Raw genomic sequence first — 23,786 nt, forward strand, 5'->3', positions numbered from 1 at the left:
AGCAATGGGATGGAACCAAAAAACTCAAGACCCTGAAGCTAATCTCTTAACCACTCAGCCTTCCTACAACAACATACACATATAAATATATACATACATATAAATATACACACATTCACACAAACATGAACATATAAACATTACAACACATATAGTAACAGTATCTGTCATATGCTGACTGAGTTCTTGTTCATCTCTGCTGTGGTAGAACCAAATTTTTCTAACATACAGAAATATAGTGGGTCAGAGGATAAACTACATGCTTACATTACCACTCTATAGCTTATACAAACAGACCAATACAAATTAAAAAGGATCTGTTTGAACAGGGATGACCTGGGACTACACACACAAATGCAAACACATACACACACAAGCACACGCAAATACACACATATAGCTCATTTACATTCTTATTCTAACAAATTCTACATATACAGCTTCCACACTTGACTCACATAGACAAATAAACAGTAAGACATGATTTCAGGGAGATATGTCTGTTACTTCTAACAGATCCAAATCAAACATGACAGTCAGTTTTTAAACAAAGAACACACTGGATAATGTAGTCTCTGGGATTTAAAAAAAAACTGGATTGGTTACATACAGAACATCTTTGATCAAAAGTCTACTGGATTAATGCTGACAGGGATTAAACAACGAAAACAATAATCTACATTGACATGTGCACTCTCCCCCCCCTCTCTCTCTTATATATACACCCACATATGAAAAGGTAAAACATTTATATTAGTTAAGTAAATCAAAATTAACAACTTACTCAATCAGGAAATTCTGCTGTGGTCCTATTACAGAGCCAGGCCTGCAGACCCGTAACCATGCTATAGATTCTGCTGCAGAGAATCTATAATGCTTCATAATGTAACAAGCTATTAAGGTTCCTGTCCGACCCAAACCAGCTGTAAATTATTAAAGCAAAAAATGTAAAATACTACATGCAAATATATTCATGTACATTCAAAACAAATAAACAAGCATGCATGCATATATATAGATTTAGACACACACACACACACACACACACTAGTATCAGACAGTGAGAATGAGTGCTCAACAACACATTGGTGGATAAATATTCTTATTTGTGGATTAACAAGGCTATCGATAGTTTCATGTGGAATGGATCTCAACAACTGTTCAAGCAAACCACATGGGAATGTTCTCCAAAATGGAGACAATAGTAGAGATTCCTTCACATGAAACTATTGGTTGCTTTGTTAATCCAAAGAAAAAGTAAATCTATCCTGACAGACAAAAAAATAAAGAAATTTTGGAATTATATGAAAGAAATTCGAGCAACAAGCATTAATAACCAGCAGATGAAGATTGTCCAGACTTTAAACCAATTATGTAACATAACAGAGATAGCAGCTTCACAGAACATTGAAAAAATTTTTAATTTAAACTAAGACACCAACAATAATGATCTGGATTGACAAACATACTCAATCAAACACAGTTTAAATCATATCTGGAATGAGAATCTCACAACCCTAAAATTTACATTTTGGAATTTGTTAAAAAAGAATTTCAAAGCAAATATTTATTAAAATTAGTTGAATACAGCCCCAACTTTTCTTTACAGATAATTTCAAATAAAACCAATCAAAAATGAATTAGAAGAAAGAAAACTCAGAGAAAGGATCACTAGAAAAATTGAAAATGGAAATTCAGCTATTGCATCTTAGAGCCAGCACGAATGAAGAAAAATTCAAATCTGTTGATAGACATATGGAAATGGTAAGTTCAAAAACACTGAAGGCATTCTGTTTGAAAACAGTTATACTATGGAGAGTAAAATGTTTAAATGAAGAATTGATGTTGGGAAAGGAATGCTGTCTAGTTTAAAAGTAGTTCTAATCTAATTCTAAAGAAAATTAAAGCATACTAGTTTTACTCACAGACGACAAAGCAAACATCAAAAATTAAGAATTTACCCACCAAGGATTTGCAAGAAGTAACACCAATTCCAGATTCTGCAGTCAATGAAATAAACCCACTAAAAGATTTTCAAACCCTTCTCCACCAAAGGAGAACACCTTTCAAAGCAGGATATTCCACTCTACACAAAGAAACAGTAATTATAACAGGAGGAACTATCTAGACATGAACAGCATTTACTCAGACATACGAAGGAGGATAACAATTATTCTAGAAAATTGGAAAGAAACAGAGTATATAGCCACAGACTCAAGAACACAATCAAAAGAACAAATGTCACAAACCAATTTTTAAGCCCAGAAGAAAGATTTCAAGACACATGGTGGTAGGAGCTAGGCAGCAGGGGAAGAGGTAGGCATAATGCATGAGAGAGTAGGAACGGTCACTGTAACTGGTGGAAATCTCAAAACAGCACTTCCAGAACTCAGTCTTGTTGAAGAGGGTGAGTCTTTTTGAAAACCTCATATCATCAGAAATCCTGGTTCTTTGTCATCTCAACTGTTAGGTTCAGGGTCTTCAAGTCAGCCTTCACCACTTCATCCCATGTCTTCCTAGTTCTTCCTTTTCCACAAGTTCCAGCCACATCAAGCAAATGACACTTCTTTATACATGCATCACATGTCTGTACCAGCACAGTCTTCTTTCTTGAACACTTTGATTCCTCTTACACCTGGTTTTTCATTCAGCATCTTTGTACTTATTCTTTTACACACTCACATTGCATATATAATGGAGCAAGCTCGCTTCATTTCTTTCCAGTCTATTCAAGTCCTCTGCATTCAAGGCCCATGTCTCCCTACCATGCAACACGGCAGTTCAAACACAAGCATCATACAATCTGCTCTTCACTCTTAAAAGAAAGATCTTTATTATCAACAGTGGAGTAGCTACCTGAAATTTTTCCAATCAGTTCTAACTCTAGCAACTATGCTTTCAGAGCAACCGCCTCTCTTGCTAATTGCATCTCCTAAGTAACAAAAGCTATCAACTAATTCTGATTGGCCATATGAACATTTAAGAGACACAATTTGAAGTGTGCTTGTATGAACTGCACCAGTGCATCTATGGAACATGAAGCTTACAGTCTCTGATAGTCTGTCAGTGAGTTCACTACATTTCTTGTGTGCTCATTGCTTATATTGAGTAGAACATATGGAATTTATACCTATCCCTTTTTCTATATATTGAGCAAAGCCATTTCTAAAAAATACCAGAGTCCTGCTATGTAAACTTCAGTCTAGAGTGTAGGGCCTTATTTAAGGCTGTAAAGCATGATGAGTAAATTTTAGGCAAGTTTGCAGAGTCTATTAGGTAAACTTAAGTCAATGCTGTAGTGCTTATTAGGTAAATTTCAGCAAGGTAAACTTCTGCTAAGACTGTAGGGCCTGCTAGGTAAACTTTAGTCAAGGCTGTAGGCCTTGCTTGGTAAACTTCAGCCAAGAATGTAGGGTTTGTTAGGTAATTATCATCCAGTGTTGTAGGGCCTGCTAGTTGAAATTAAGCTAAGGTGGTAGAGGCAGTTAGGTAAACTTCAGCTAATTTTGTAGTGGCTTCTGGTTAAAATTCAGCTGAGGAAAATTTCAACCAGAGCCACAGTACCTGCTAAGTAAACTTTGGCCAAATTTGTAATGCCTGCAAGGTAAACTTTAGACAATGTTGTAGGGGCTGCAAGGTGACCTTCAGTAAGGCTGTAGAGCCTACTAGGTAAATTTCAGTCCAGGCCATAGTGTCTGCTAGGTAAATTTAGACAAAATTTAGACAAGGTTGTAGTACCTGTGAGGTAAACATCAGTTAGGGCTGTAGGATCTGTTAGGTAAACTTCAGTCAAGGTTGTATGGTCTGCTGGGTAAGATTCAGTCAGAGCTGTTGGATTCTTTATGTAACTTCAGTCAAGTTTGTACAGCTTGCTAGTTAAATTTCAGTCAGAGCTGTAGTACCTGCTAGGTTAACATCTGTTAGGTTGTAGGGTCTGCTGGGAGGGCTTGCTAATTGGTGATTGAATACCATAAGTGAGCAGTAGCAAAATATTTTAGATAATTTTTGAAAGCTTAACACGAAAATTATAGCCAATAAACTAGAAAAAAATTGCATAAGACTATTGTAGCAAATGATATAATAAAGTTGTTGTTATTTAGTCCTAGGTTTGCTCTTTAAACAGAACCATGATCAAAGACATACCATTTGGGACTGTTCCATCTTTCCCTTCAGCTATTTATTAAAACTTTTTTTATAATGATTAGAGTGTTGTGGAAAAAAAATTTGATTGGTATTTTTAGTATACAGGCTCCTTCACTGGATCTCGTAGTTATTATGACATGATATTACAAGGCTTTGATGCCTTTCCTCACAAATAATATCTCACTATAAAACAGCAGATATTTACCAGCAAAATATTTCATTATAAAATTAAAAAAAAAAAAAGTGAACTACCTTTACAGTGTACAGCAAGGCCACCATCACATTTTTCACTAATTTCCAAGAATTTCCTCACAATATTATCAGTTGGAACACTTCCATCAACGAAGAAAAGATCATAATGATCTAAACCAGCATCAGTAAAACGTTTGGCGTCATAAATTTTCTTGTTCAGGCGGACAACAGCAGTAATATTATGTTCTCTAAAGTATGGCAGATAGGCTTCAGGAGAATGAACAGGGTAACCTGGAAGAGTAAAGAAACATTCAATGAAAATGTAACAACAAATATAATTACATCTTTAAAAGGCAGCTCTATTTTCCAGACATAGTTTGCTAGTGTCATTCTATGAAAATATCTTTCATCCGCTTCACAACATAGACATGAAGTATAACATTTCTAGAGAATGGGGATGGTGGAGGTTGTGATGTCATTGTATTTCTAAGAGCTATAAATAAAATAGCACCAATTTGGAATAAAAAACAGATCAATAAAATTTGACTTTTCCTTTTCTATTACAGATTTACTGAGCATAAATCAAACAGAAAACCAATGGACTACTTTTTAGTTCACAACAACTATGAGCACTTCTCAGCAGTAGACTCCACTAGATTCTTCCAAATGTGAGGGCTATCAAACATAAAGAAAGCATGTTACATATGAAAATGCTATACAGTATGTAAGAATATATTGCTAGTGGCTTACTTTATGGTACTATACTGACCAAATAACAAAATGATTAAACATAAAAAGATGTTAGGAGTTTAACTGACAAAAGTTCAGAGGTTGACTTTACCATTTAGAGTGCAATAAACACCCTAAATGGTAAAGTGGATTTCACTTTTATATATATATATATATATATATATATATATATATATACTAGCAGAAAAACCTGGCATTGCCCAGGTTAAAGAAAATAATGAAATTTAAAAACATGGTCTACCTTATACAGGTCTCAGCAGCTATTAGCTGAGATACTAACTTTCTACATAACTCTGCAACCCATGCCAACATGGAACATAAATGCTAAGTGTAATGTGAAAAGAAAATTTTCAACTGATATATATATAAAGTAAATAAGACAAGAAAAAAAGAGGATGAAGGAAAAAGAGGTGATAAAGAAAAAGCCATCTTGACTAAGGAGACAGCACGCTGACAGACACAGTCCAACTACAAATGGAAGCTCTCAAAAATACCACACTCATAGCATTCTTCAAGCTCTGTCAAGATGATCGATTTGCTACAAGAGTGCTATACAATAAAGTTCCACAATTCTATACCTGGTACCAAAACAAATGGAAAAGATGTGCACTTGGAGCACCCACATCATCTGGGAATCAAGAAATCAGACACACATGGCAGAGTCTATGTTGTCTGTCCCAACTACTCTGAGTGCTACTATCTAAGGCCTTGTCAAGGGACCCACATCATTTACAGCCTTACGTGTGGTTGATAACACAGTATGCAAGACATATCGCCAGGCTTGCCATCTCAGAGGTCGTCTGGAAGATGAGGCACACTGGGATGCCATTCTGACAGAGGCACAAATGTGCATGTCTCCATTGCAGCTGAGAAACCTCTTCTCCATCATGGCAACATGATAGGTGAGAATGTCTTCATTCCAAGGATACCTATCATCTCAAATGATCTCCTCTTTCAGTTCAAGAGACTGCAGTTTCCTATCAAACTTAGCTTTGCAATGTCTATCAACAAAGCACAAGGTCAATTTCTAAAGGTGGTGGGACTTAACCTCCTTCAACCTTGCTTCTCACATAGTCAGCTGTATGTTGGATGTTCCAGAGTTGGAGATGAAAAGAACCACTACATTCTCAGTGATAAATGTGGCAAGGCAGAAAACACAGTACATGAAGAAGCACTTGCATGAATAGCAGATCTATGTCATACTTGGCAACCACACTAGTGCTGGTGGATTGAAAAAAATCACCCAGTACACTCTGTAAAGTAGTTGGTATTAGGAAGGGCATCCAGCTGTAGAAACCATGCCAAAACTGATAAAGAAGCTCAGCATGTCCCTGTAGCTGATCCTGTCAAACCATCCAACCACTGCCAGCATACAAAATGGCCACTGAATGATGAGACAATGATGATGCCGATGATATATATATATATATATATATTAATGATGTCGATGATATATCATCGACATCATCATCATTGTTTAATGACCATCTTCCATGCATGCATGGGTAGGACGGTTCACAGGAGGTGGCTAGGTAGAAAAACTACCCTATGCTACTGTCTATTTTGGCATGTGTTTCTTATTCGTTATTTTAAATGTTCCTTATGCACAAAATATACATACGTATATCACATGTTGGTATGAGATTGCACCAGCACTTCATGCAGGTAAGGTACACATGAACTATTGGAATTTCATTTCGGATGACCACTTTCAAAAAACCTGCAGGTCATGTAGAGGACTGATGTAACACTTGAACACATATATACTATTTTATTAAAGCAGAAAAAACTTCACAAATTGTTACGAGAGTTTCCCTGTGACAGTTGTCAAACAGTTGTCACAACCATCTGACAGTCAAATAAAACTGGGCAACAGTTAGTGAAATTTTTCAGTTTTAATGAAATGGTATTTTGCTCTATCTTTGGTATTCTAGTGCTCTGTATGAGACATGGCAATAGGTAATGACTGATCAAGCTATCTTTGTTTTTTTGCTTTTGTTTTGTATTACTAGAACAACTGCATAATTAATGACTGGATCTTTAGAATCATTTGTGCCACATTCCTTGCATGTGCACACACACACACACACACTCTCTCTAAGTCAACTTGCAGTCAGAGATAGTGATGATGGAGGGTCTAAAATAAATGAAGAAATATTTTTGTTAAAGCTTGGAGACATTGTAAATGACAGATGGCAACAGCCCCAATCATTGTTAAAATTTTGGGGATTGTTAACCTGCTGAGAACAATAGACAACAGAGGCACTTTGAATTTGCCTGCCATTTAGTCTTATGATAAAAGAAGTGGCTGTGCAGTAAGAAGTTTGCTTCCTAACCAAATAGTTCTGGGTTCAGGCCCACTGTGTGGCACCTCGGGCAAGTGTATTCTACTATAGCCACAGGCTGACCAAAGCCTTGTGAATGGATCCGGTAGATGAAAGCTAAAAGAAGTTTGTCATATATATATATATATATATATATATATATATATATATATATATATACACACACACACACATACATACATGTGTGTGTGTGTGTCTTTGTGACCATGTTTGTCCCCCACCACTGCTTGACAACCAGTGTTGGTGCGTTTATGTTCCTGTAATTTAGTGGTTCGACAATAGGGATCGATAGAATAAGTACCGGGCATTAAAAAGGAGTCCTGGGGTCAATTCTGTCCAGTCTTGTTACAGTCTGTAACAACGAGGATTTCTTTCATTACTTTTCAATCATCTTTTACACTCATCTAAGGGAGACATTTTATTTCTTAGTTGTTATTTGTAAATAATTAATTTCAATGATGTACATAGGGAAATTAAAGGTATATGAAAGATTTGAGCTGAATATGAAGAGGACACTGTTATAGAATGTTTCTCTAAGTAACACAATGCACAGTGATAAAGATGTAATTGGTGCAGGTGTCAGCACCACAATGAACATGGAAATAATACATATAAAATCTAAGGTGGTGAGTTAGCAAAATCCTGAGCATGCCATGCAAAATGCTTAACAGCATTTTGTCTGTCTTTCTGTTCTGAGTTCAAATTACACAGAAGTTGACTTTGCCTTTCATCTTTTCAGGGTCAATAAAATAAAAACCAGTTGAGGACTATGGTTAATATAATTGACATACCCTTCTCCTGAAATTATTGGCTTTGTTCCAAAATCCATTGTTTCTTATGCCTATTTGTAAAATCTATTGTTTTTATGCCTATGCTACCACTTTGTTAAACATGAATAATGTTAGAGCTCCCATCATCCGTACTGAGGGTTCAGCTCCCACCATCACAATCTGAGGGTTCAGCACAAGGTTTGACACACAACTTATTATATACAAAAATAAACATACACATGCATGTACATGTCTACACATGATTTTAAGATTGACCTCCCACCCACCCACTTTCCATCAATTCCTTCCCACCTGCACTCCTGCCACACCCACATTCTGTTAGTATTTACCCCTTACACCATTAAGGTACTATCCGACCCCTGTCATAACTCTAGAACAAATTCCCATGTGAATTTCACACACTAGTTATTTTTGTTCAAGCTTTCCACAACATTCACAAACTGGATGCAGCGTTTCCTGACCCCCAGTGGAAAAGAACTATTAGCATTCTCTTCCTAGCAGCCCTTCTAACAAGTATTGAGATTGAATTTTTCTCAAACTCTTATGCAAGAAACTGACTGTTAAAATTGGCTGACATGGACCTATTTTTTTACATCCCACAAGGGGCTAAACACAGAGAGGACAAACAAGGACAAATGGATTAAGTTGATTATATCGACCCCAGTGCATGAATGGTAATTATTTAATCAACTCCGAAAGGATGAAAGACAAAGTCGACCTCGGCGGAATTTGAACTCAGAACATAGCAGCAGACGAAATACCGCTAAGCATTTCGCTTGGCATGCTAACGATTCTGCCAGCTCACCGCCTTGCTGACATGGACCTATAAATATATATAAATAGATAGAGAGAGAGATAGCCAATGATTTCAAGGGAAGGTACTCAAAGCACATGCACTCATTCAGATTCAGGAATAGAGAGAACTCCACTTTCCTGTCGTGGTTTCTCTAGAGACTCCATGACCTCCAAGATGAAACACCCAGCATCAAGTGGACTATTATTGACAGGGTGTCACCATATTCACCAGCTCTGCCTCCACAAAAAACTGCAAGTCATCTACCAATCTGCAGTATCCATCAACAAGAAATACAATCTATCCTATTGTTGCCACTAGAGGTGTACCCTTCAGGTACCCATGAGCAGCACTGCAAATCACCAATCTCCAATGATTCTGCATTCCTATCTATCTGCATACACTCATCCCTCGTACATAACCACACAAGTATATATACATGTGTGTGCATGTGTGCACACATGTGTACAGCTGAACACTGTACGCATACACACAGATATGTGCACCCATGTGTGTTCGTGTATATGTTCATGCACACGCATATGCATATACTCATATGTGTATCTATACTATAATGGAGAAAGCTGCTTATTAATTAAGTACGTAACAATTACTAAAAATGCTAAAAGAAAACAATTACTAGAGGGTTGACCGTCTGGAGATATCTTTATAAATTCATGTTCTAAGAAATTTCCTATAATTTCGATTTCTCAAGTTTATTGAATTTTTTTAACTTCAATTTCTCACGAATTTAAATATTCATTGCATTCACTGCGGAATATTTCATTTTCATTTGCAGAGTCTCTTACTTTCTCTTTTAAGTTTTAATTCACTATTAATGTATACATAATGTAAAAAAATTATTTATTGAATAAAAATTTTTTTAAATACCTGTATAAATTTTGAATGCGGGATAGCTGTGAGAAGAGCTTAGAAAGTTGGGTAATTACTATTAGAAGACAAGGAGCCAAAAAACAAAAAGTTACTGACAAGTACTTGAAACTTGCACCTTATTCACAGTTTCCAAACACAACTTCAACAGTGACATACACACAAACACACACACCAATACACACTCGTGCACATACATACACATACACACAAATGAAAGGGTGTGTGTGTGTGTGTGCATGTGCATACGTGCGTGCTGTTCACTGACAAAACTTTGTGCTGCATCACTTTGTGAATTTTTGAATATGATTTCAAAGCAGCGAAAATATTTTGACACAAATGAAGTTTTAATGTTGAAATGAAACTAATGGTATTTGTGTGTTCTTGAATGGTTTACAAACATCTTCCACTCAACAATTGTTTTTGTTTCAGCACATGATCTCAGATCAAGTCACTTGCTATGCAAGTACCTCTCCATAATTTTTTAAAATCACAGTGGATAAATGCCAGCAAGGACCTTCACAGGCTCTCCAATATTTTAATTTCTAAACAGAAACAATCGGGTTGCAAAAAATTCATAATTTCTCCAATTTTCTTTCTTATAGCATATAAATGTATTTATGGGGGAAAAAATATTGAAAAACATCAATACATGCGAGAGTGATAAAGAAACGAGGAGGGGTGTCTTTGGATATGCTAGAAACAACAGCCAAATCGCCCTTAAATCACTCGCTTTTCCCTTTCGAAATATTAGCAACTTTATTTGATTTTCTTATTGAAAATGCTCTTCCCATGGGTTTGAAGTGCAAAAAAAAATTGGCCAAAATAGGTTCAGAGTGGGATGATTGGGGGGGGTGTAAAAAAATCATTTTCAAACCTTTTTTCATACAAAGATGTCCCCAACCCCATCATTTCGAAGGCTGTGGTTTAAAAATAATGGGGAAAATGCCTGAAAAAGTTTTCCCCACAAATTTCTTTATATTCGTAATCTACGCCGTTTGAAAGGGATTTGTATAAATTCTCATTAAAAGATACCCATCTTCCTGAAAGTTATGTGGGGAAAAAGTCAGATGGTGTGAATTTTCTGAAACTTCTTTCTCTAACCGCTTGCAAAAATTCTTTCCCATAAATCTCTATATACTCTGGAGCTACAACATCTAAGCAGTATTTGTTAAAATTTTGTTTAAAAATATACATTTTTCTGGATGTTATGAGGCAACAAAGTTGGGGGCATATACATTTGTAGTAATGCCCTTTTACTTATATGATTTTTTTCATTTCATATTTATTCCATTCATTGTTTGCAATGTTCTCTCTCTCACACACACACACACACTACAAAGCTTACAGATGTGTTGCGGAGTTGAAATCTCTATGTTGCTTTGAGGGGAAGGTAAAACTTGACAAACTACTTCTCCCTGTGTTGTTGGACTACCGTGAAGTTTGTTTTAGAAAGAGAGATTATGACTATAATAAAATAATGAAAGCAATATTTACTAAGTAAGTGAGCACTATTATACAAAGAAATAATTAGATATAAAATATAAAAATTAATAGAAATTAGAATCAAATGTGAAAATATTGTCAAGGGGCTAGCAGAAAACTGCCTGGTGGGTGGTCTTTCTGCTAGTATAGACAAGGGTAAATACGTACATGCATGTGTGTGTTTTTGTGTATGTGTATATATATATATATATATATATATATATATATATGCATACGTATATCTGTGTGTGTGTACAGGTGTGTGTGTGTGTGCATGCATATGTGTGAATGTACGCCTATACATACATGCACACACTCACATAGATACAGACATGTACACACAGATATATAAGCACATGTATAGACACACACATGTCTATATATTTGCACATCTACCACCCCTTCCTACTTCCCCCCACCAACCATGTGACTTTTTTTGATCAATCACAGGCTAATGTACGGTAATAAACATTTGACTTTCTTCATTCAAATTCATATGGCTAAAGACTAGTATTAAGTTTGAAACTCAGAGTACCAAGGTGTTTGAATCAAAATGTTTTGATCGTATGTATGTATGTATATATGTATGTATGTATGTATGTATGTATGTATGTATGTATGTATGTATGCATGCATGCATGCTAGTATGTCTATGCTGTTAAGAAGATTGCTGCCCAACTATGTAACTATGTAACTTGGACAAGTATCTTCTACTATAGGTCTGGGCTGATCAAAGAAGTGTCAGTTTAATCTGGTGTACACATACACACGTGTGTGCATATATATATATATATAATATATATATATATATATATATATATATATATATGAGGGTGTACCCAAAGGAAACTGGAATTTTGCAATATTATTTTATTCACTTACTTGCCCAAGGTGCCATATAGGGGAATGGAACTATGTGGTTGGGAAGCACACCACATATAAATATAAATATATGTGCACAAGGGTTGGACAAAATTATGGAAACATCTCATTAAGTGAAAATTTTATCATCTAACACAGAGTTGCACCTTTGGCAGCAATCACAGCTTTAATATGTTGAGGAATTGACTCATAAAAATTCTGAACAGTTGTTGGGGTAATTTTGAGCCATTTTTCAAATAACACTTGCTTTAGATCTTTCAGAGACAATGGTGGAGGGATTGTAGTTCCTTTTCACTGCTCCACTATGCACCATAAATGTTTGATTCTATTGAGATCCAGTGATTGTGGAGGCCAATCCAAGTTGCCTGCTTCACTTTTAGGCTCATATACTAAATTTGAATAACATTAGCCAAGTGAATTAGCATATTACCATTCTCAAAGATTGTGCTACCTTCAGAAGACAATATTTATATGGTATGATGGATATGATCAGCCCAAATACTCAGATTAATCCTTGACACCTTAACTCTTCCATGCAAAACTAAAGTGCTAAGAGAATTTCATGATATATCTGCCAAAATCATCAGAGCCACTTCCATGCTTCATTGTAGGGCTAAACAGTCGTGGTTGAAGATTTTTGGGGGCTATCTCCAGACATAAACTCACCCCAAAATGACAAAAGGAGTGACAGATGATTCAATAAAGATGGCACTGTTCCACCAAGTTATGCATAACAACTGATTCTCTAGATACCATTTTTTCTGTTTATCAAGAGATAGGCAATGTTTAGCAGTTGCAGCCTCCCATAAATTCCAGCTTTATGAAACTCACAATGAATGGCTTTGGTTGACACAGAGTTGGCAAAGATGGTGGTTTAGCTCTACTGTCATTTTTAGTGCCATAGTTCAATTGCTTTTAGACGCAACACCTTTCACTTTTTAATTGTCCCTGTTGTAAGGAATTAGTAATAAAGGTACACCTCTCCCATATGACGAGTGGGTAGAACCAGTCACAACAAGTAAGGTGACATCAGCCAGTATTGAGAGAGTACATAATGGGCAGTCAAGGGATAGTCGTGTCTGTACTGATCTAGTAATTATACTATGATACCAAGTGGGTGTTGTAACAATCCAACCTCTTGAAGATAATAACACTGTTATACTGGGGGTCGTACAGTGCCAGATAGCAACATCCTATTGATGACTTCGGAATATAACAATATCTGTCAGAGTGTCAACCATTGTACAAAGACATATACAACAGTGGCAAAAGACCACTTTATAACAGTGGTGACAATTCACGTGGAGTTAACAGAAACTTGTAGAGGAGTTAAGAAACTCACAAAGTTTTTTGTTGCAAAATTTTATGAAAAATTGTAAAACTATGGCCAGTTTGGTTGAGTTGCAAAAGCAGCAACAACAACAGTTGAAAGAACAATAACAATAGCAGATACAACTGCAAAAGCAACAATTGATATTACAGCAACAAATGCTGCAATTATTGAAGTTATCAAAAAAGTCAGAAAAGTGTTCTTACCAGACTACGTCATGAATTCAATAACTGAATTCAAATATGAACCTGATGACGGAGTTACTTTCAGAGCATACTACAGAAGACATGAGCAAATGTTCAAAAAAAGACTGCAAAGATTGGGACAACAAGATGAAAACTTGCTTAATCTTGAAAAAACTGGCACCAACAGAATATAAATGATACAGTAATTTTCTACTCCCAAGAAAACCTTCAGATGTAAACTTTAATGACACAATAGATATATTGTGTAAAACTTTCAGTGAACAAAGCTCATTGTTCAACACATGTTGGAAGTGTCTAAACATAGAGAAAAACAACAATGAAGACTTTATCACATATGCTGGTAGAGTAAAACAGGAAATGTGAGAAGTTTAAGCTGGATGAATTAACTCCAGATATGTTCAAATGCCTGATTTTTACTCAGGGACTAACTGCTGAAAAGAATACAGATGTCAGAACTAGAATTCTTGCAAAGCTGGAGTAAAGCCCTACAAAAAGTGTCTGAAGAATGAGAAAGGGTACTTAAATTAAGACACAACACAGAGGAAATTGAACATAAAGATTGTTTCCAAGTAAAACCAGTGCAGAATAGTCTGAATAGAGATGAAGTGTTTTCTAAAAACATGACAAACATCAAGATTTAAACCCATGTTTTGCATATGGTGATATGCACCCGAGGAAATATTGCTCATTTAAAAAAGCAGAATGTTTTTATTGTGTAAATGTAAGACATATAAAGTAGAACAAAGACAATAAAATGTCAGAACAATAAGAAAAAAGAAAATAGTATGTCATCAGAAGAAACTGGTAATACAATGCACAGAAAATTCATACATGTGAAAATTAAAAATACTGGTGTAAAATTAAAGTTCAACACAGGTAGTGACATGACTATTATAAACGAAAAAATGTGGAAATATGTCAGTAAGCTGAAATTAATTAAATCTAAAAAAGTAGCACATGGTGATACTAGAAAAAGATTATATTTTATCGGTGAATGCGTATATAACGTAACATTTCAAGGTCAAATGAAAAAGGCTAAGATAAATTGTATGAAAAAATTTAAAAAAAGGGAGATGGGGTCAATAAAAAGAAATATCACTAAATAAGATGACACTTCCCAAGAAAAACTTAAAAGGAGAGATGTTGTAGGAAATTAGTAAAAATGGTACACCCCTCCCACGTGATGAACCAGTCACTATAAGTAAGGAGACAGCAGCCAGTATCGAGAGAGTTCATAGTGGGCGGTCAATAGATAGTCATGTCTGTACTGATCTAGTAATTATATTACAATACCAAGTGAGTGTTATAACAATCCAACCTTTTGAGGATAATAATGCTGTTATACTGGAGGTTGTACAGTGCCAGATAGAAACATCCCATTAACGACTTCGAAATATAACAATATCTGTCAGAGCGACAACCATTGTACAAAGACAGACACAATAGTGGTAAAAGACCGCTTTATAATAGTCCTGTCTGTGACCTTCTGTCCAGAATTATGCTTGCCAGAGCTTGCTATCTTGGTCTAGGAATGACAACATGACACTAGAGACTACTTCTTGAAACATTAAACAGTTTTAATGACAGAAACTGCAGCCATCCATGCTCCAACAATTTATCCTTTTTGTAAATCTGGGCAAATCATGCATTTTAAGCTATTTAAATATAAACATCTGCAATACACAACAAACAGATGGCTATATCATGAAGTAGAAGGCATACATAAAGGTTATGAAGACACATATACAGACTAGAACAGTTTAGATTTGTCATATTGCTGATAGAAAAATAAAAGTTAAATAAAAAGTGGTATTTCCATTATTTTGTCTAACCTCTGCATATACGTATATGTATGTGTGCGTAAATGCGCGTGAGAGTTACACATATAGAGAGCAAAAATCTGAGGTAGCTTCATATTTTATAAATGAGATGTGTAAGTAGACTGAAATGGGAAACTGGGAAGATAAAAGTTGTAAGGAGGAAAATCTGAATGAAACAAACTGAAAGGTTGGTGGGAAAGAAAACCTGTGCAGTGCAACAAAAGCAAAAGTGTGTCAAGTACCATCAATTCTGCTTTAATTTTTTGTGCTCATTTACAATTAAAACTTTAAAGACTAAGGTTTAGAGCCTAAAAGAATATCTACATACATACATATTCATACATACACAGAATTATATATATATATACACACACATACCTATGTACACACACACACACACACACACACAAACATATGCATGCATGTATACATGTGTTTCTCTGTATATATATGTATACACACAAACATACATACATATACATTCAACTCATGTATGTATAAAGATATATATATTGATCGTTTTTTAAATTTTTTTTATTGTTTTCTTTTTTTCCCCCTTTTGATCGAAAACCTACCCCACTTTTTTTTTGCCTCCCCAAAAAGAAAAGCTCTACTTTGTAATCTGTCCCATCTGTGTGCAGCCCTGTGTGGCTAATAAAGAAACATATTTCTTTATTATTGTCTCAGTTGTTGGACTGCAGCCATACTGGGGTATACCTAAGGGTTTTAGTCAAGTGTCAATGAAGTGTCCCTAGTACTTATTTTTTTTCCATTAAGCCTGGTACTTATCCATTAATTTCTTTTTGCCAAACTGATAAGTAACAGGAATATGAACAAACTAACATCAGTTGCCATGTGGTGGGACAAACTCAAAGATACATATAAATATATACAGACACACACACACAAACAACAAGTTTCTTGCAGTCTCTGTGTACCAATTCCACTCACAAAGCTTTAGTTGACCTGGGGCTATAGTAGACACTACTTGCCCAAGGTGCCATGCAGTGGGTGTGAACCCAGAACCATGTGACAGAGAATTATATATAATTATATATATATATATATATATATATATATATATATATATATAATATAAATTAGCTCTCTCTCTCTATATATATATATATATATACAGCTAAGACTGTACTCCCTGGAGAAAAGACGGGAGAGGTATGCAGTAATATATGTCTGGAAGATCCTAGAAGGAATTGTGCCAAATTTTGGCATTGTAAGCTACACCAATGCTAGAACGGGACGACACTGCATAGTGCCAAAGATCCCAGCAATGCCATCACGCTTCAGGATCAGCTTCTGCAACAGCCTGGATTTCAAGGGCCCACAGCTTTTTAATATTCTCCCAAAGAGTCTGAGGAACTTGCACAAGGTAGATGTAGCGGTTTTTAAATCAAAGCTGGACATCTTCCTGTTGAGAGTCCCAGATGAACCTACCTCATGGCAAGAGGTGCAAATGAGAGTAGCTATATCAAACTCCATTCTTCACCAAGTGCCACATATTAGAGGAGGTTCTTCATAATTACAGTGTAGCACAAAATGGCGGTGCATCATATATATAATATGTATATATATATTATATTTTTTTCTTTTATATATATATATATATCTTATATATATATATATGTATATATATATATTAGTTTTTTTTCTTTTATATATATATATATATATATATATATATTATATGTATATATATATATATTAGTTTTTTTTCTTTTATATATATATATATTATATGTATATATATATATTAGTTTTTTTTCTTTTTTCTTTTATATATATATATATATTTTTTTCTTTTATATATATATATATATTATATGTATATATATATATTTTTATATATTTTTTTTTATATATATATATTATATATATATATATTATATATATATATATTATAATATATATATATATTATATATATATATAGCACCAGGTGGTGCTATTAAGTTAGACATGGCCTGGGCCAATACTGGCCAAAACCTTTCTAAGTTATTCTAAGTTATATATATTATATATATATATAAGTTATATATATTATATATATATACAAGTGCCACACCCTAGCGGTTGAGGGAACCTGCGGAAGAGGCAGACCCAGGAAAACCTGGGACGAGGTGGTGAAGCACGACCTTCGAACTTTAGGTCTCACTGAGGAAATGACTAGAGACCGAGACCTCTGGAAGTGTACTGTGCGCGAGAAGACCCGGCAGGACAAGTGAGTCCATAACCCATGGCCTTCTACATGGGATGGAGCCAGCCTACGTATGCATACCTTCCCTTCTTGGGACACAAAACTCTACTTGTGAAGACCTGTTGAGGCAAGTGAGGATCAGAATCGAAATCGATCAATGGAAATTGCAGATGTGTTACCAGTGCCGGTGGCATGTAAGAGAACCTTCCGTTTCATGACCGTTGCCAGCGCCGCCCCGACTGGCCTCGTGCCGGTGGCACGTAAAAAGCACCATCCGTTCATGTCCGTTGCCAGCCTCGCCTGGCCCTCATGCCGGTGGCACATAAAAAGCACCATCCGTTCGTGGCCGTTTGCCAGCTCTGTCTGGCACCTGTGCGGGTGGCACGTAAAAAGCACCCACTACACTCACGGAGTGGTTGGCGTTAGGAAGGGCATCCAGCCGTAGAAACACTGCCAGATTTGACTGGGCCTGATGAAGCCTTCTGGCTTCACAGACCCCTGTAGAACCGTCCAACCCATGCTAGCATGGAAAATGGACGCTAAACGATGATGATGATGATGATGATGATGATATATATATATATATATGTAGTTGTTTGTGTTTGTGTGTGTATGTGTACATATGCATATACATGTATACACACACACCTATTATAGTCAGGAAGCATGGCATGGGCCATGATCGTTTACAAAGCTTTTGACACCGGTGGAGTGGAGGAAGGTAACCTCAAACCAGAAACATATTTGCAGCAGAGTGTACCTTGACTAAACACCTCCACAGCAACAAGTGTTGATATTAAACTAACAGGTGGGTTAAGTGCACCACCGAAACAGGCCTATGTGGGATTTGAACTCAGAAAGCAAAGAACTGGGACAAACTATCTTGTCGATGTTCCACCAATATTTGCTTTGAACTGATACTTTTTTTATGAAGCTCAAAGGATAAATATATATATATATATACATATATAACAAAGTGGAGTTGTAGGGTACCGCACAAGTGGAATTATATATGAAAGAAGGTTTGAAAATGCAATTTTAAAAGATGTTTATTTAGTTTACCAGTTTCACTCTTTGGAAAAAGATTGTCAAAAGTAACATGTAGAAGTTTGGTTGCGTTAATTATTGGTCTCTACAAAATGCTACATTACATATATACAGTCTTTGGTAACAAGGACATGTTATGGAAATAAAAAAAGTTTAACAAGTTCCTTAAAATATTGGGTACAAAAGATTACAACATAAATAATCATTCTCAAGAACATGTTAAAGATAGTTTCCAGAAGGAATTATTAAAAAGTTCAGTGGGATATTGGTATTGTATCTGTATATTCAAACACGCACAGAATATTGGTTGACACAGAGTACTACAGTACATATATATACATTCTTTGGTGACAAGAGCATGTTAAGAACATAAAAAAGTTTAACAAGTTCATTGAAATATTGGGCACAAAAGATTACAACAAATATATAATACATTCTACATATATACGTAAAAGAATATTCTTTTACGTTAACATGGTGGACAGGTCAGTTTTAGCTTCCCTACTATTATAATGTAAACCTTTTTGAACTCATAATATTCTGTGCATGTATACCAATATTCCACTGAACTTTTTAATAATTCCTTCTGGAAATTATCTTGAGAATGTATAATATATTTGTTGTAATCTTTTGTGCCCAATATTTCAATGAACTTGTTAAACTTTTTTATGTTCTTAACATGCTCTTGTCACCAAAGAATGTATATATATGTATTGTAGTACTCTGTGTCAACCAAACTTCTACATGTTACTTTTGACAATCTTTTTCCAAAGAGTGAAACCGGTAAAGTAAATAAACATCTTTTAAAATTGAATTTTCAAACCTTTTTTCATATATATATATATATATATATATATATATATATATATATATATATAATATATATATATATATATATATATATATATAATATATATATATATAACAATTATATATATATATATATATATATATATATATTATATATATATATATAATAATAACAATTTAAGAAATAAAGCATAGATACATATATGTACATACCTACATCTATATGTATATATACATGCATATATGGGTACAGGACACCACAAAAAAAGGTAGAACACAACGAGAAACGAAAACATAAAAACAAAACATGGAAACGGACTTTTTTTAACAACGAAAAAACAGAGTACAAGACATACAACACAAGGAACATTCCCCTTCTTCAGCTGCCCCTATTTCGACTTATTGCATGTTTAGAGAGAAAGAGAGATGCATATACACATGCACACACCATATACATGAATAAGTGTGCATGGATATATTTGTATGTGATATAAATCAGCTCCCTAGTAAGTGTGATCATAGTTTGTTAATGAGCAGCAAAATTAAAATGACTTTATAGCCCAATTTCGCCACAACTATGACACTTCTCAAATTAATTTTAAGACAGTTCAACCTTATTAACTGCACCATCTATGTGAAAAACCAATATGTGTGCATGGTTAAGTTCTAAGATATCTTTAATGAACCAAAGATATGGCTCATATGGCAACATGCTGTGTTGCTTGACGATCTGAAAACATCACAAAAACCAAATACTAAGGCCATTGAGGATCACAAATTGTTGCAGGCTGAATTATTATACAGACTTGATCTAAAGTATAAGCTTTCCCACTTTCAAAGTGGTTGTACTGTACACCCATTCACAATCTTTGTAAGTCCTTATACACCATTATCAGATAACCACTGAACCTACATTGAGTTCATTCATCCTTTTACGGGTTTTCTGTTAGCAACCTTTATCACCATGTTAACCCAGGGCGGGTGTCAGTTTTGTAACATTTAGCTTAACCATGTAACATGTTTTACTCCATATGTGTGTGTGTGTGTGCATGTGCACATTTGTATATGGTGGTGGACCTCTATTATTTAATGACGTGAATTAGTTGTTCACTGAACTGAATTACCTGCTCCTGAATTAATATGAAAGTGGAAGAGTATTTCAGACATATATACCCTTTATGTAATTTGCAGGCAGAATCAGCATGCACAATGTATATGACAGGGCTGTACCATTTGAGCTATGGGTACAATCCACCCAGTAGTCTTCTACATAGTTACTGTCAACTCATTTACTCTTACAAGATTTGGATTAAACCAAAGCTCTAGAAAATGATATTTGGCCAAGATATTATAAAGTGAGATCAAATCAGAGACCTTGTGATTGCTAAGAAAATGTCTTACCCATTCAGTCATATTGTGTTTATATATATGTATACATACCATACACACACATACATACATATATGTATACAAACACACATACATACACACATGCACACAAAATTTTATTAAAATTATTTTTTTTGTGAAGATAATTAAGATGTCTGTTCTTATGTAAATATTGCTAATGTGAGTTTAGTTTGTAACTGGAACAGCAGGGTGCAGCATGACTTGCCTTCAGGACTTCCCAGAGTCTGAACCTTTATCATAATGTGCCGAACACAAGGAATTTTCGAAATGAAGCCTAACCCCAATGGTCTCAAGATTGGAGCCAATGGCAACTGAAAGTTAGGGATGAACTTGAAAACTGATTGAGGAGAAAGAAATACAAAAATGTAAATGTGAATATTTATATAATTTTTATTCTTATTTTTTTTAATGTCATATATAAAACATGAACAACAGCAAATCATAAAGCAAGTATTTTTAAAGCTTTTTTTTAAAAATCAATAACAGGGAAATTATAAAAAAGATTTGCACATGAGTGAGTGAATGTGTGTGTGCATGTGCACCTACATACATCAACAAAGCTAGGTGGCTTTCTCTGTTGTTGCATGTGCCACATATTATAATGAGTCATATCCACCCATTTCATGCTAGTAAGGTAATATGGACATAAAATGATGACTGATATACATATGTACAGGGTGCATCAGTTTTTTTGAAGACACCTCTTTCAAAAACTCTTTTTCACCTCAATTTTCAGATAAATTATGTTAAACATCAGGTTGACTCAGTAATTGTAGCCTTAAAAGTGCAGCATAGTGAAACAGAAATAGTTCGCTTTCTGAAAGTTACCCAATCTTTCATGGACAAAATTCAAAAGGAGCTGGAAGATGCTGATGGAGATCCAATATCAGCAGCAACATGAAATGCATGCACAGGGACTTAATACCATCAGAACACATAACTTTGTACAAAATGTCCAAGAAATAATCGATAAAACCTCAATCAGTGTCATCAGCTCTTTAGCCAGCAGAAAAGTTGTGCATAAGGATATGTGGAAGGGTCAGTTTATGTCAGATGTGATGAGAGAACTATTTGATCTGTGCAAAGTGTTTGCTTCAATCAGGAACAAAAGGTAAACTGAAGGAGCAACAAATGGTTATACAGAAACCTGAATGAGGTTCCAACGGTCATGAATCCTAAGTTTCCAGCAACTGTGATAGTTCTGGGAGCCATCAGCAACAAGGGAGATGTCATGCCTCCGCACAATTTTTCACAGGGTTTAAGAGTCAATGTTGCTGTCCACACAGAGGAGTTGGAGAAAGTTGCAAGGCCTTGGATAGACAAAGTATGCAACAAAAAGTCAGATGTCTTTTAAAAAGACTCTGTTCTATCTCATAAGACTAGGACAACCCAAGCATGGATGATCATGTTCTCCCAAACACATGGCCACCTAACTTACTAGACCTCTATTTACTGGACTATAACATATGGAGTATAGTCAAGAGAGAGGTCAATCAACACCCCCATAGCACTATACAATCTCTCAAGTCTGCTATAACCAGCACTATGTTCAGAATTGATAAAGATCATCTGTCAGTCCTTCTGACCTCATATTGAAGCAGCCATTAATGTTAATGGTGGATTCATATAATAGGTGTGATAAAACGATTCTCAAGATTATTTGTGACAGTTTGTTTTCAAATACAGCTTTTCTTTGATGAGCTATGCATCTTTTTCTAAAATCATACAAATGACCACAAAGAAATTGATGCACCCTGTGGTACACACACACACACACACACACCATGATGTATATCCTAAAACTCTGCATTTTGAATATATAACTTCCTTTCTACAAAATCTTAAATAATTAGCAAAAATGCAGCTAAAAGAGATTTCAGCTTAAAGTTATTTACAAACTATAATCGTGGATTTCTTTCATATAAATGTTTTTCATTTTTATTTTATAAATAATGACTTTTTCACACAGAATAGATAAATTGGCAGAATGAAACTATCAACTCAAATATTTCATATAATCACTGGAATAGCTAAATGTGGGTTAGTGGTAGTCTACCCTGGGTAGAAGTTTTTGTGAGTGGCACTATATATATATATATGATGATGATTATATCATATTGTGTTTTTTATGGACAGGGCAGCACAAATTTATAAACAGTAGCCATGACATAGCATACAACATATTGAAACAATGTTTTGTATAAGAGAAGCAGAGTTTTTTTCATAGACCTTAATTAAACTCAATCTCAAATCATAACTGAAAGAATTTTGTATGTATTTCAGCAAGTCGTTCTCATGTTATACTTAATATAACAAATAGGATTGAGTTGATGATGGAAAAGTGATCATATCAACATTTTTCATGAAACATTTAAAGACTTCACTACAGTTTCTTCCTACTATATTATTTTAGATTATTTCTATGTTATGTATAAATGTAAAAGTTAAAAATTGAAGTGTCAGGACTTCAGGACATCTGGAAACTTCACATTTTTGTGAAGTTTGAGAACCAGCAACGGTTTTTGATTTTTAAAAAAAATTACTACCAATAGATGACAGAAGAGATTGAAGACATTGTGCAAAGCTGATACACAATAAGAAATTGTGGTTATACTCCAAATAAAGTACTCTTTTCTACTCTAGGCACAAGGCCTGAAATTTTGGGGGAGGGGGCCAGTCG

The 23,786-nt window shown here is 35.0% G+C and overlaps 1 protein-coding gene across 22 annotated transcripts in view; it reads right to left on the reverse strand.

The window, feature by feature from the left end:
• The window catches only part of LOC115214490 (dual specificity protein phosphatase CDC14A), a 292,683-nt gene that overhangs the window by 138,300 nt on the left and 130,597 nt on the right, over positions 1-23,786 (reverse strand). For 21 of the 22 annotated variants that reach the window (XR_005000182.1, XR_005000181.1, XR_005000179.1 and 18 more), the window contains exons 8-10: positions 21,312-21,443; positions 4,396-4,626; positions 785-923 (exon numbers count right to left, since the gene is read on the reverse strand). Coding sequence is in view for 15 of the 22 variants with exons in the window: in XM_036505015.1 (XP_036360908.1) it covers positions 785-923; positions 4,396-4,626; positions 21,312-21,443 (502 nt within the window). In the remaining 7 variants the exon portion in view is untranslated. The remainder of the gene's footprint in view (positions 1-784; positions 924-4,395; positions 4,627-21,311; positions 21,444-23,786) is intronic. The other variant, XM_036505006.1, reaches the window with a different exon arrangement.

The sequence above is a fragment of the Octopus sinensis genome, linkage group LG7 (assembly GCF_006345805.1).
Source record: "Octopus sinensis linkage group LG7, ASM634580v1, whole genome shotgun sequence".
Lineage (NCBI taxonomy): Eukaryota > Metazoa > Mollusca > Cephalopoda > Octopoda > Octopodidae > Octopus > Octopus sinensis.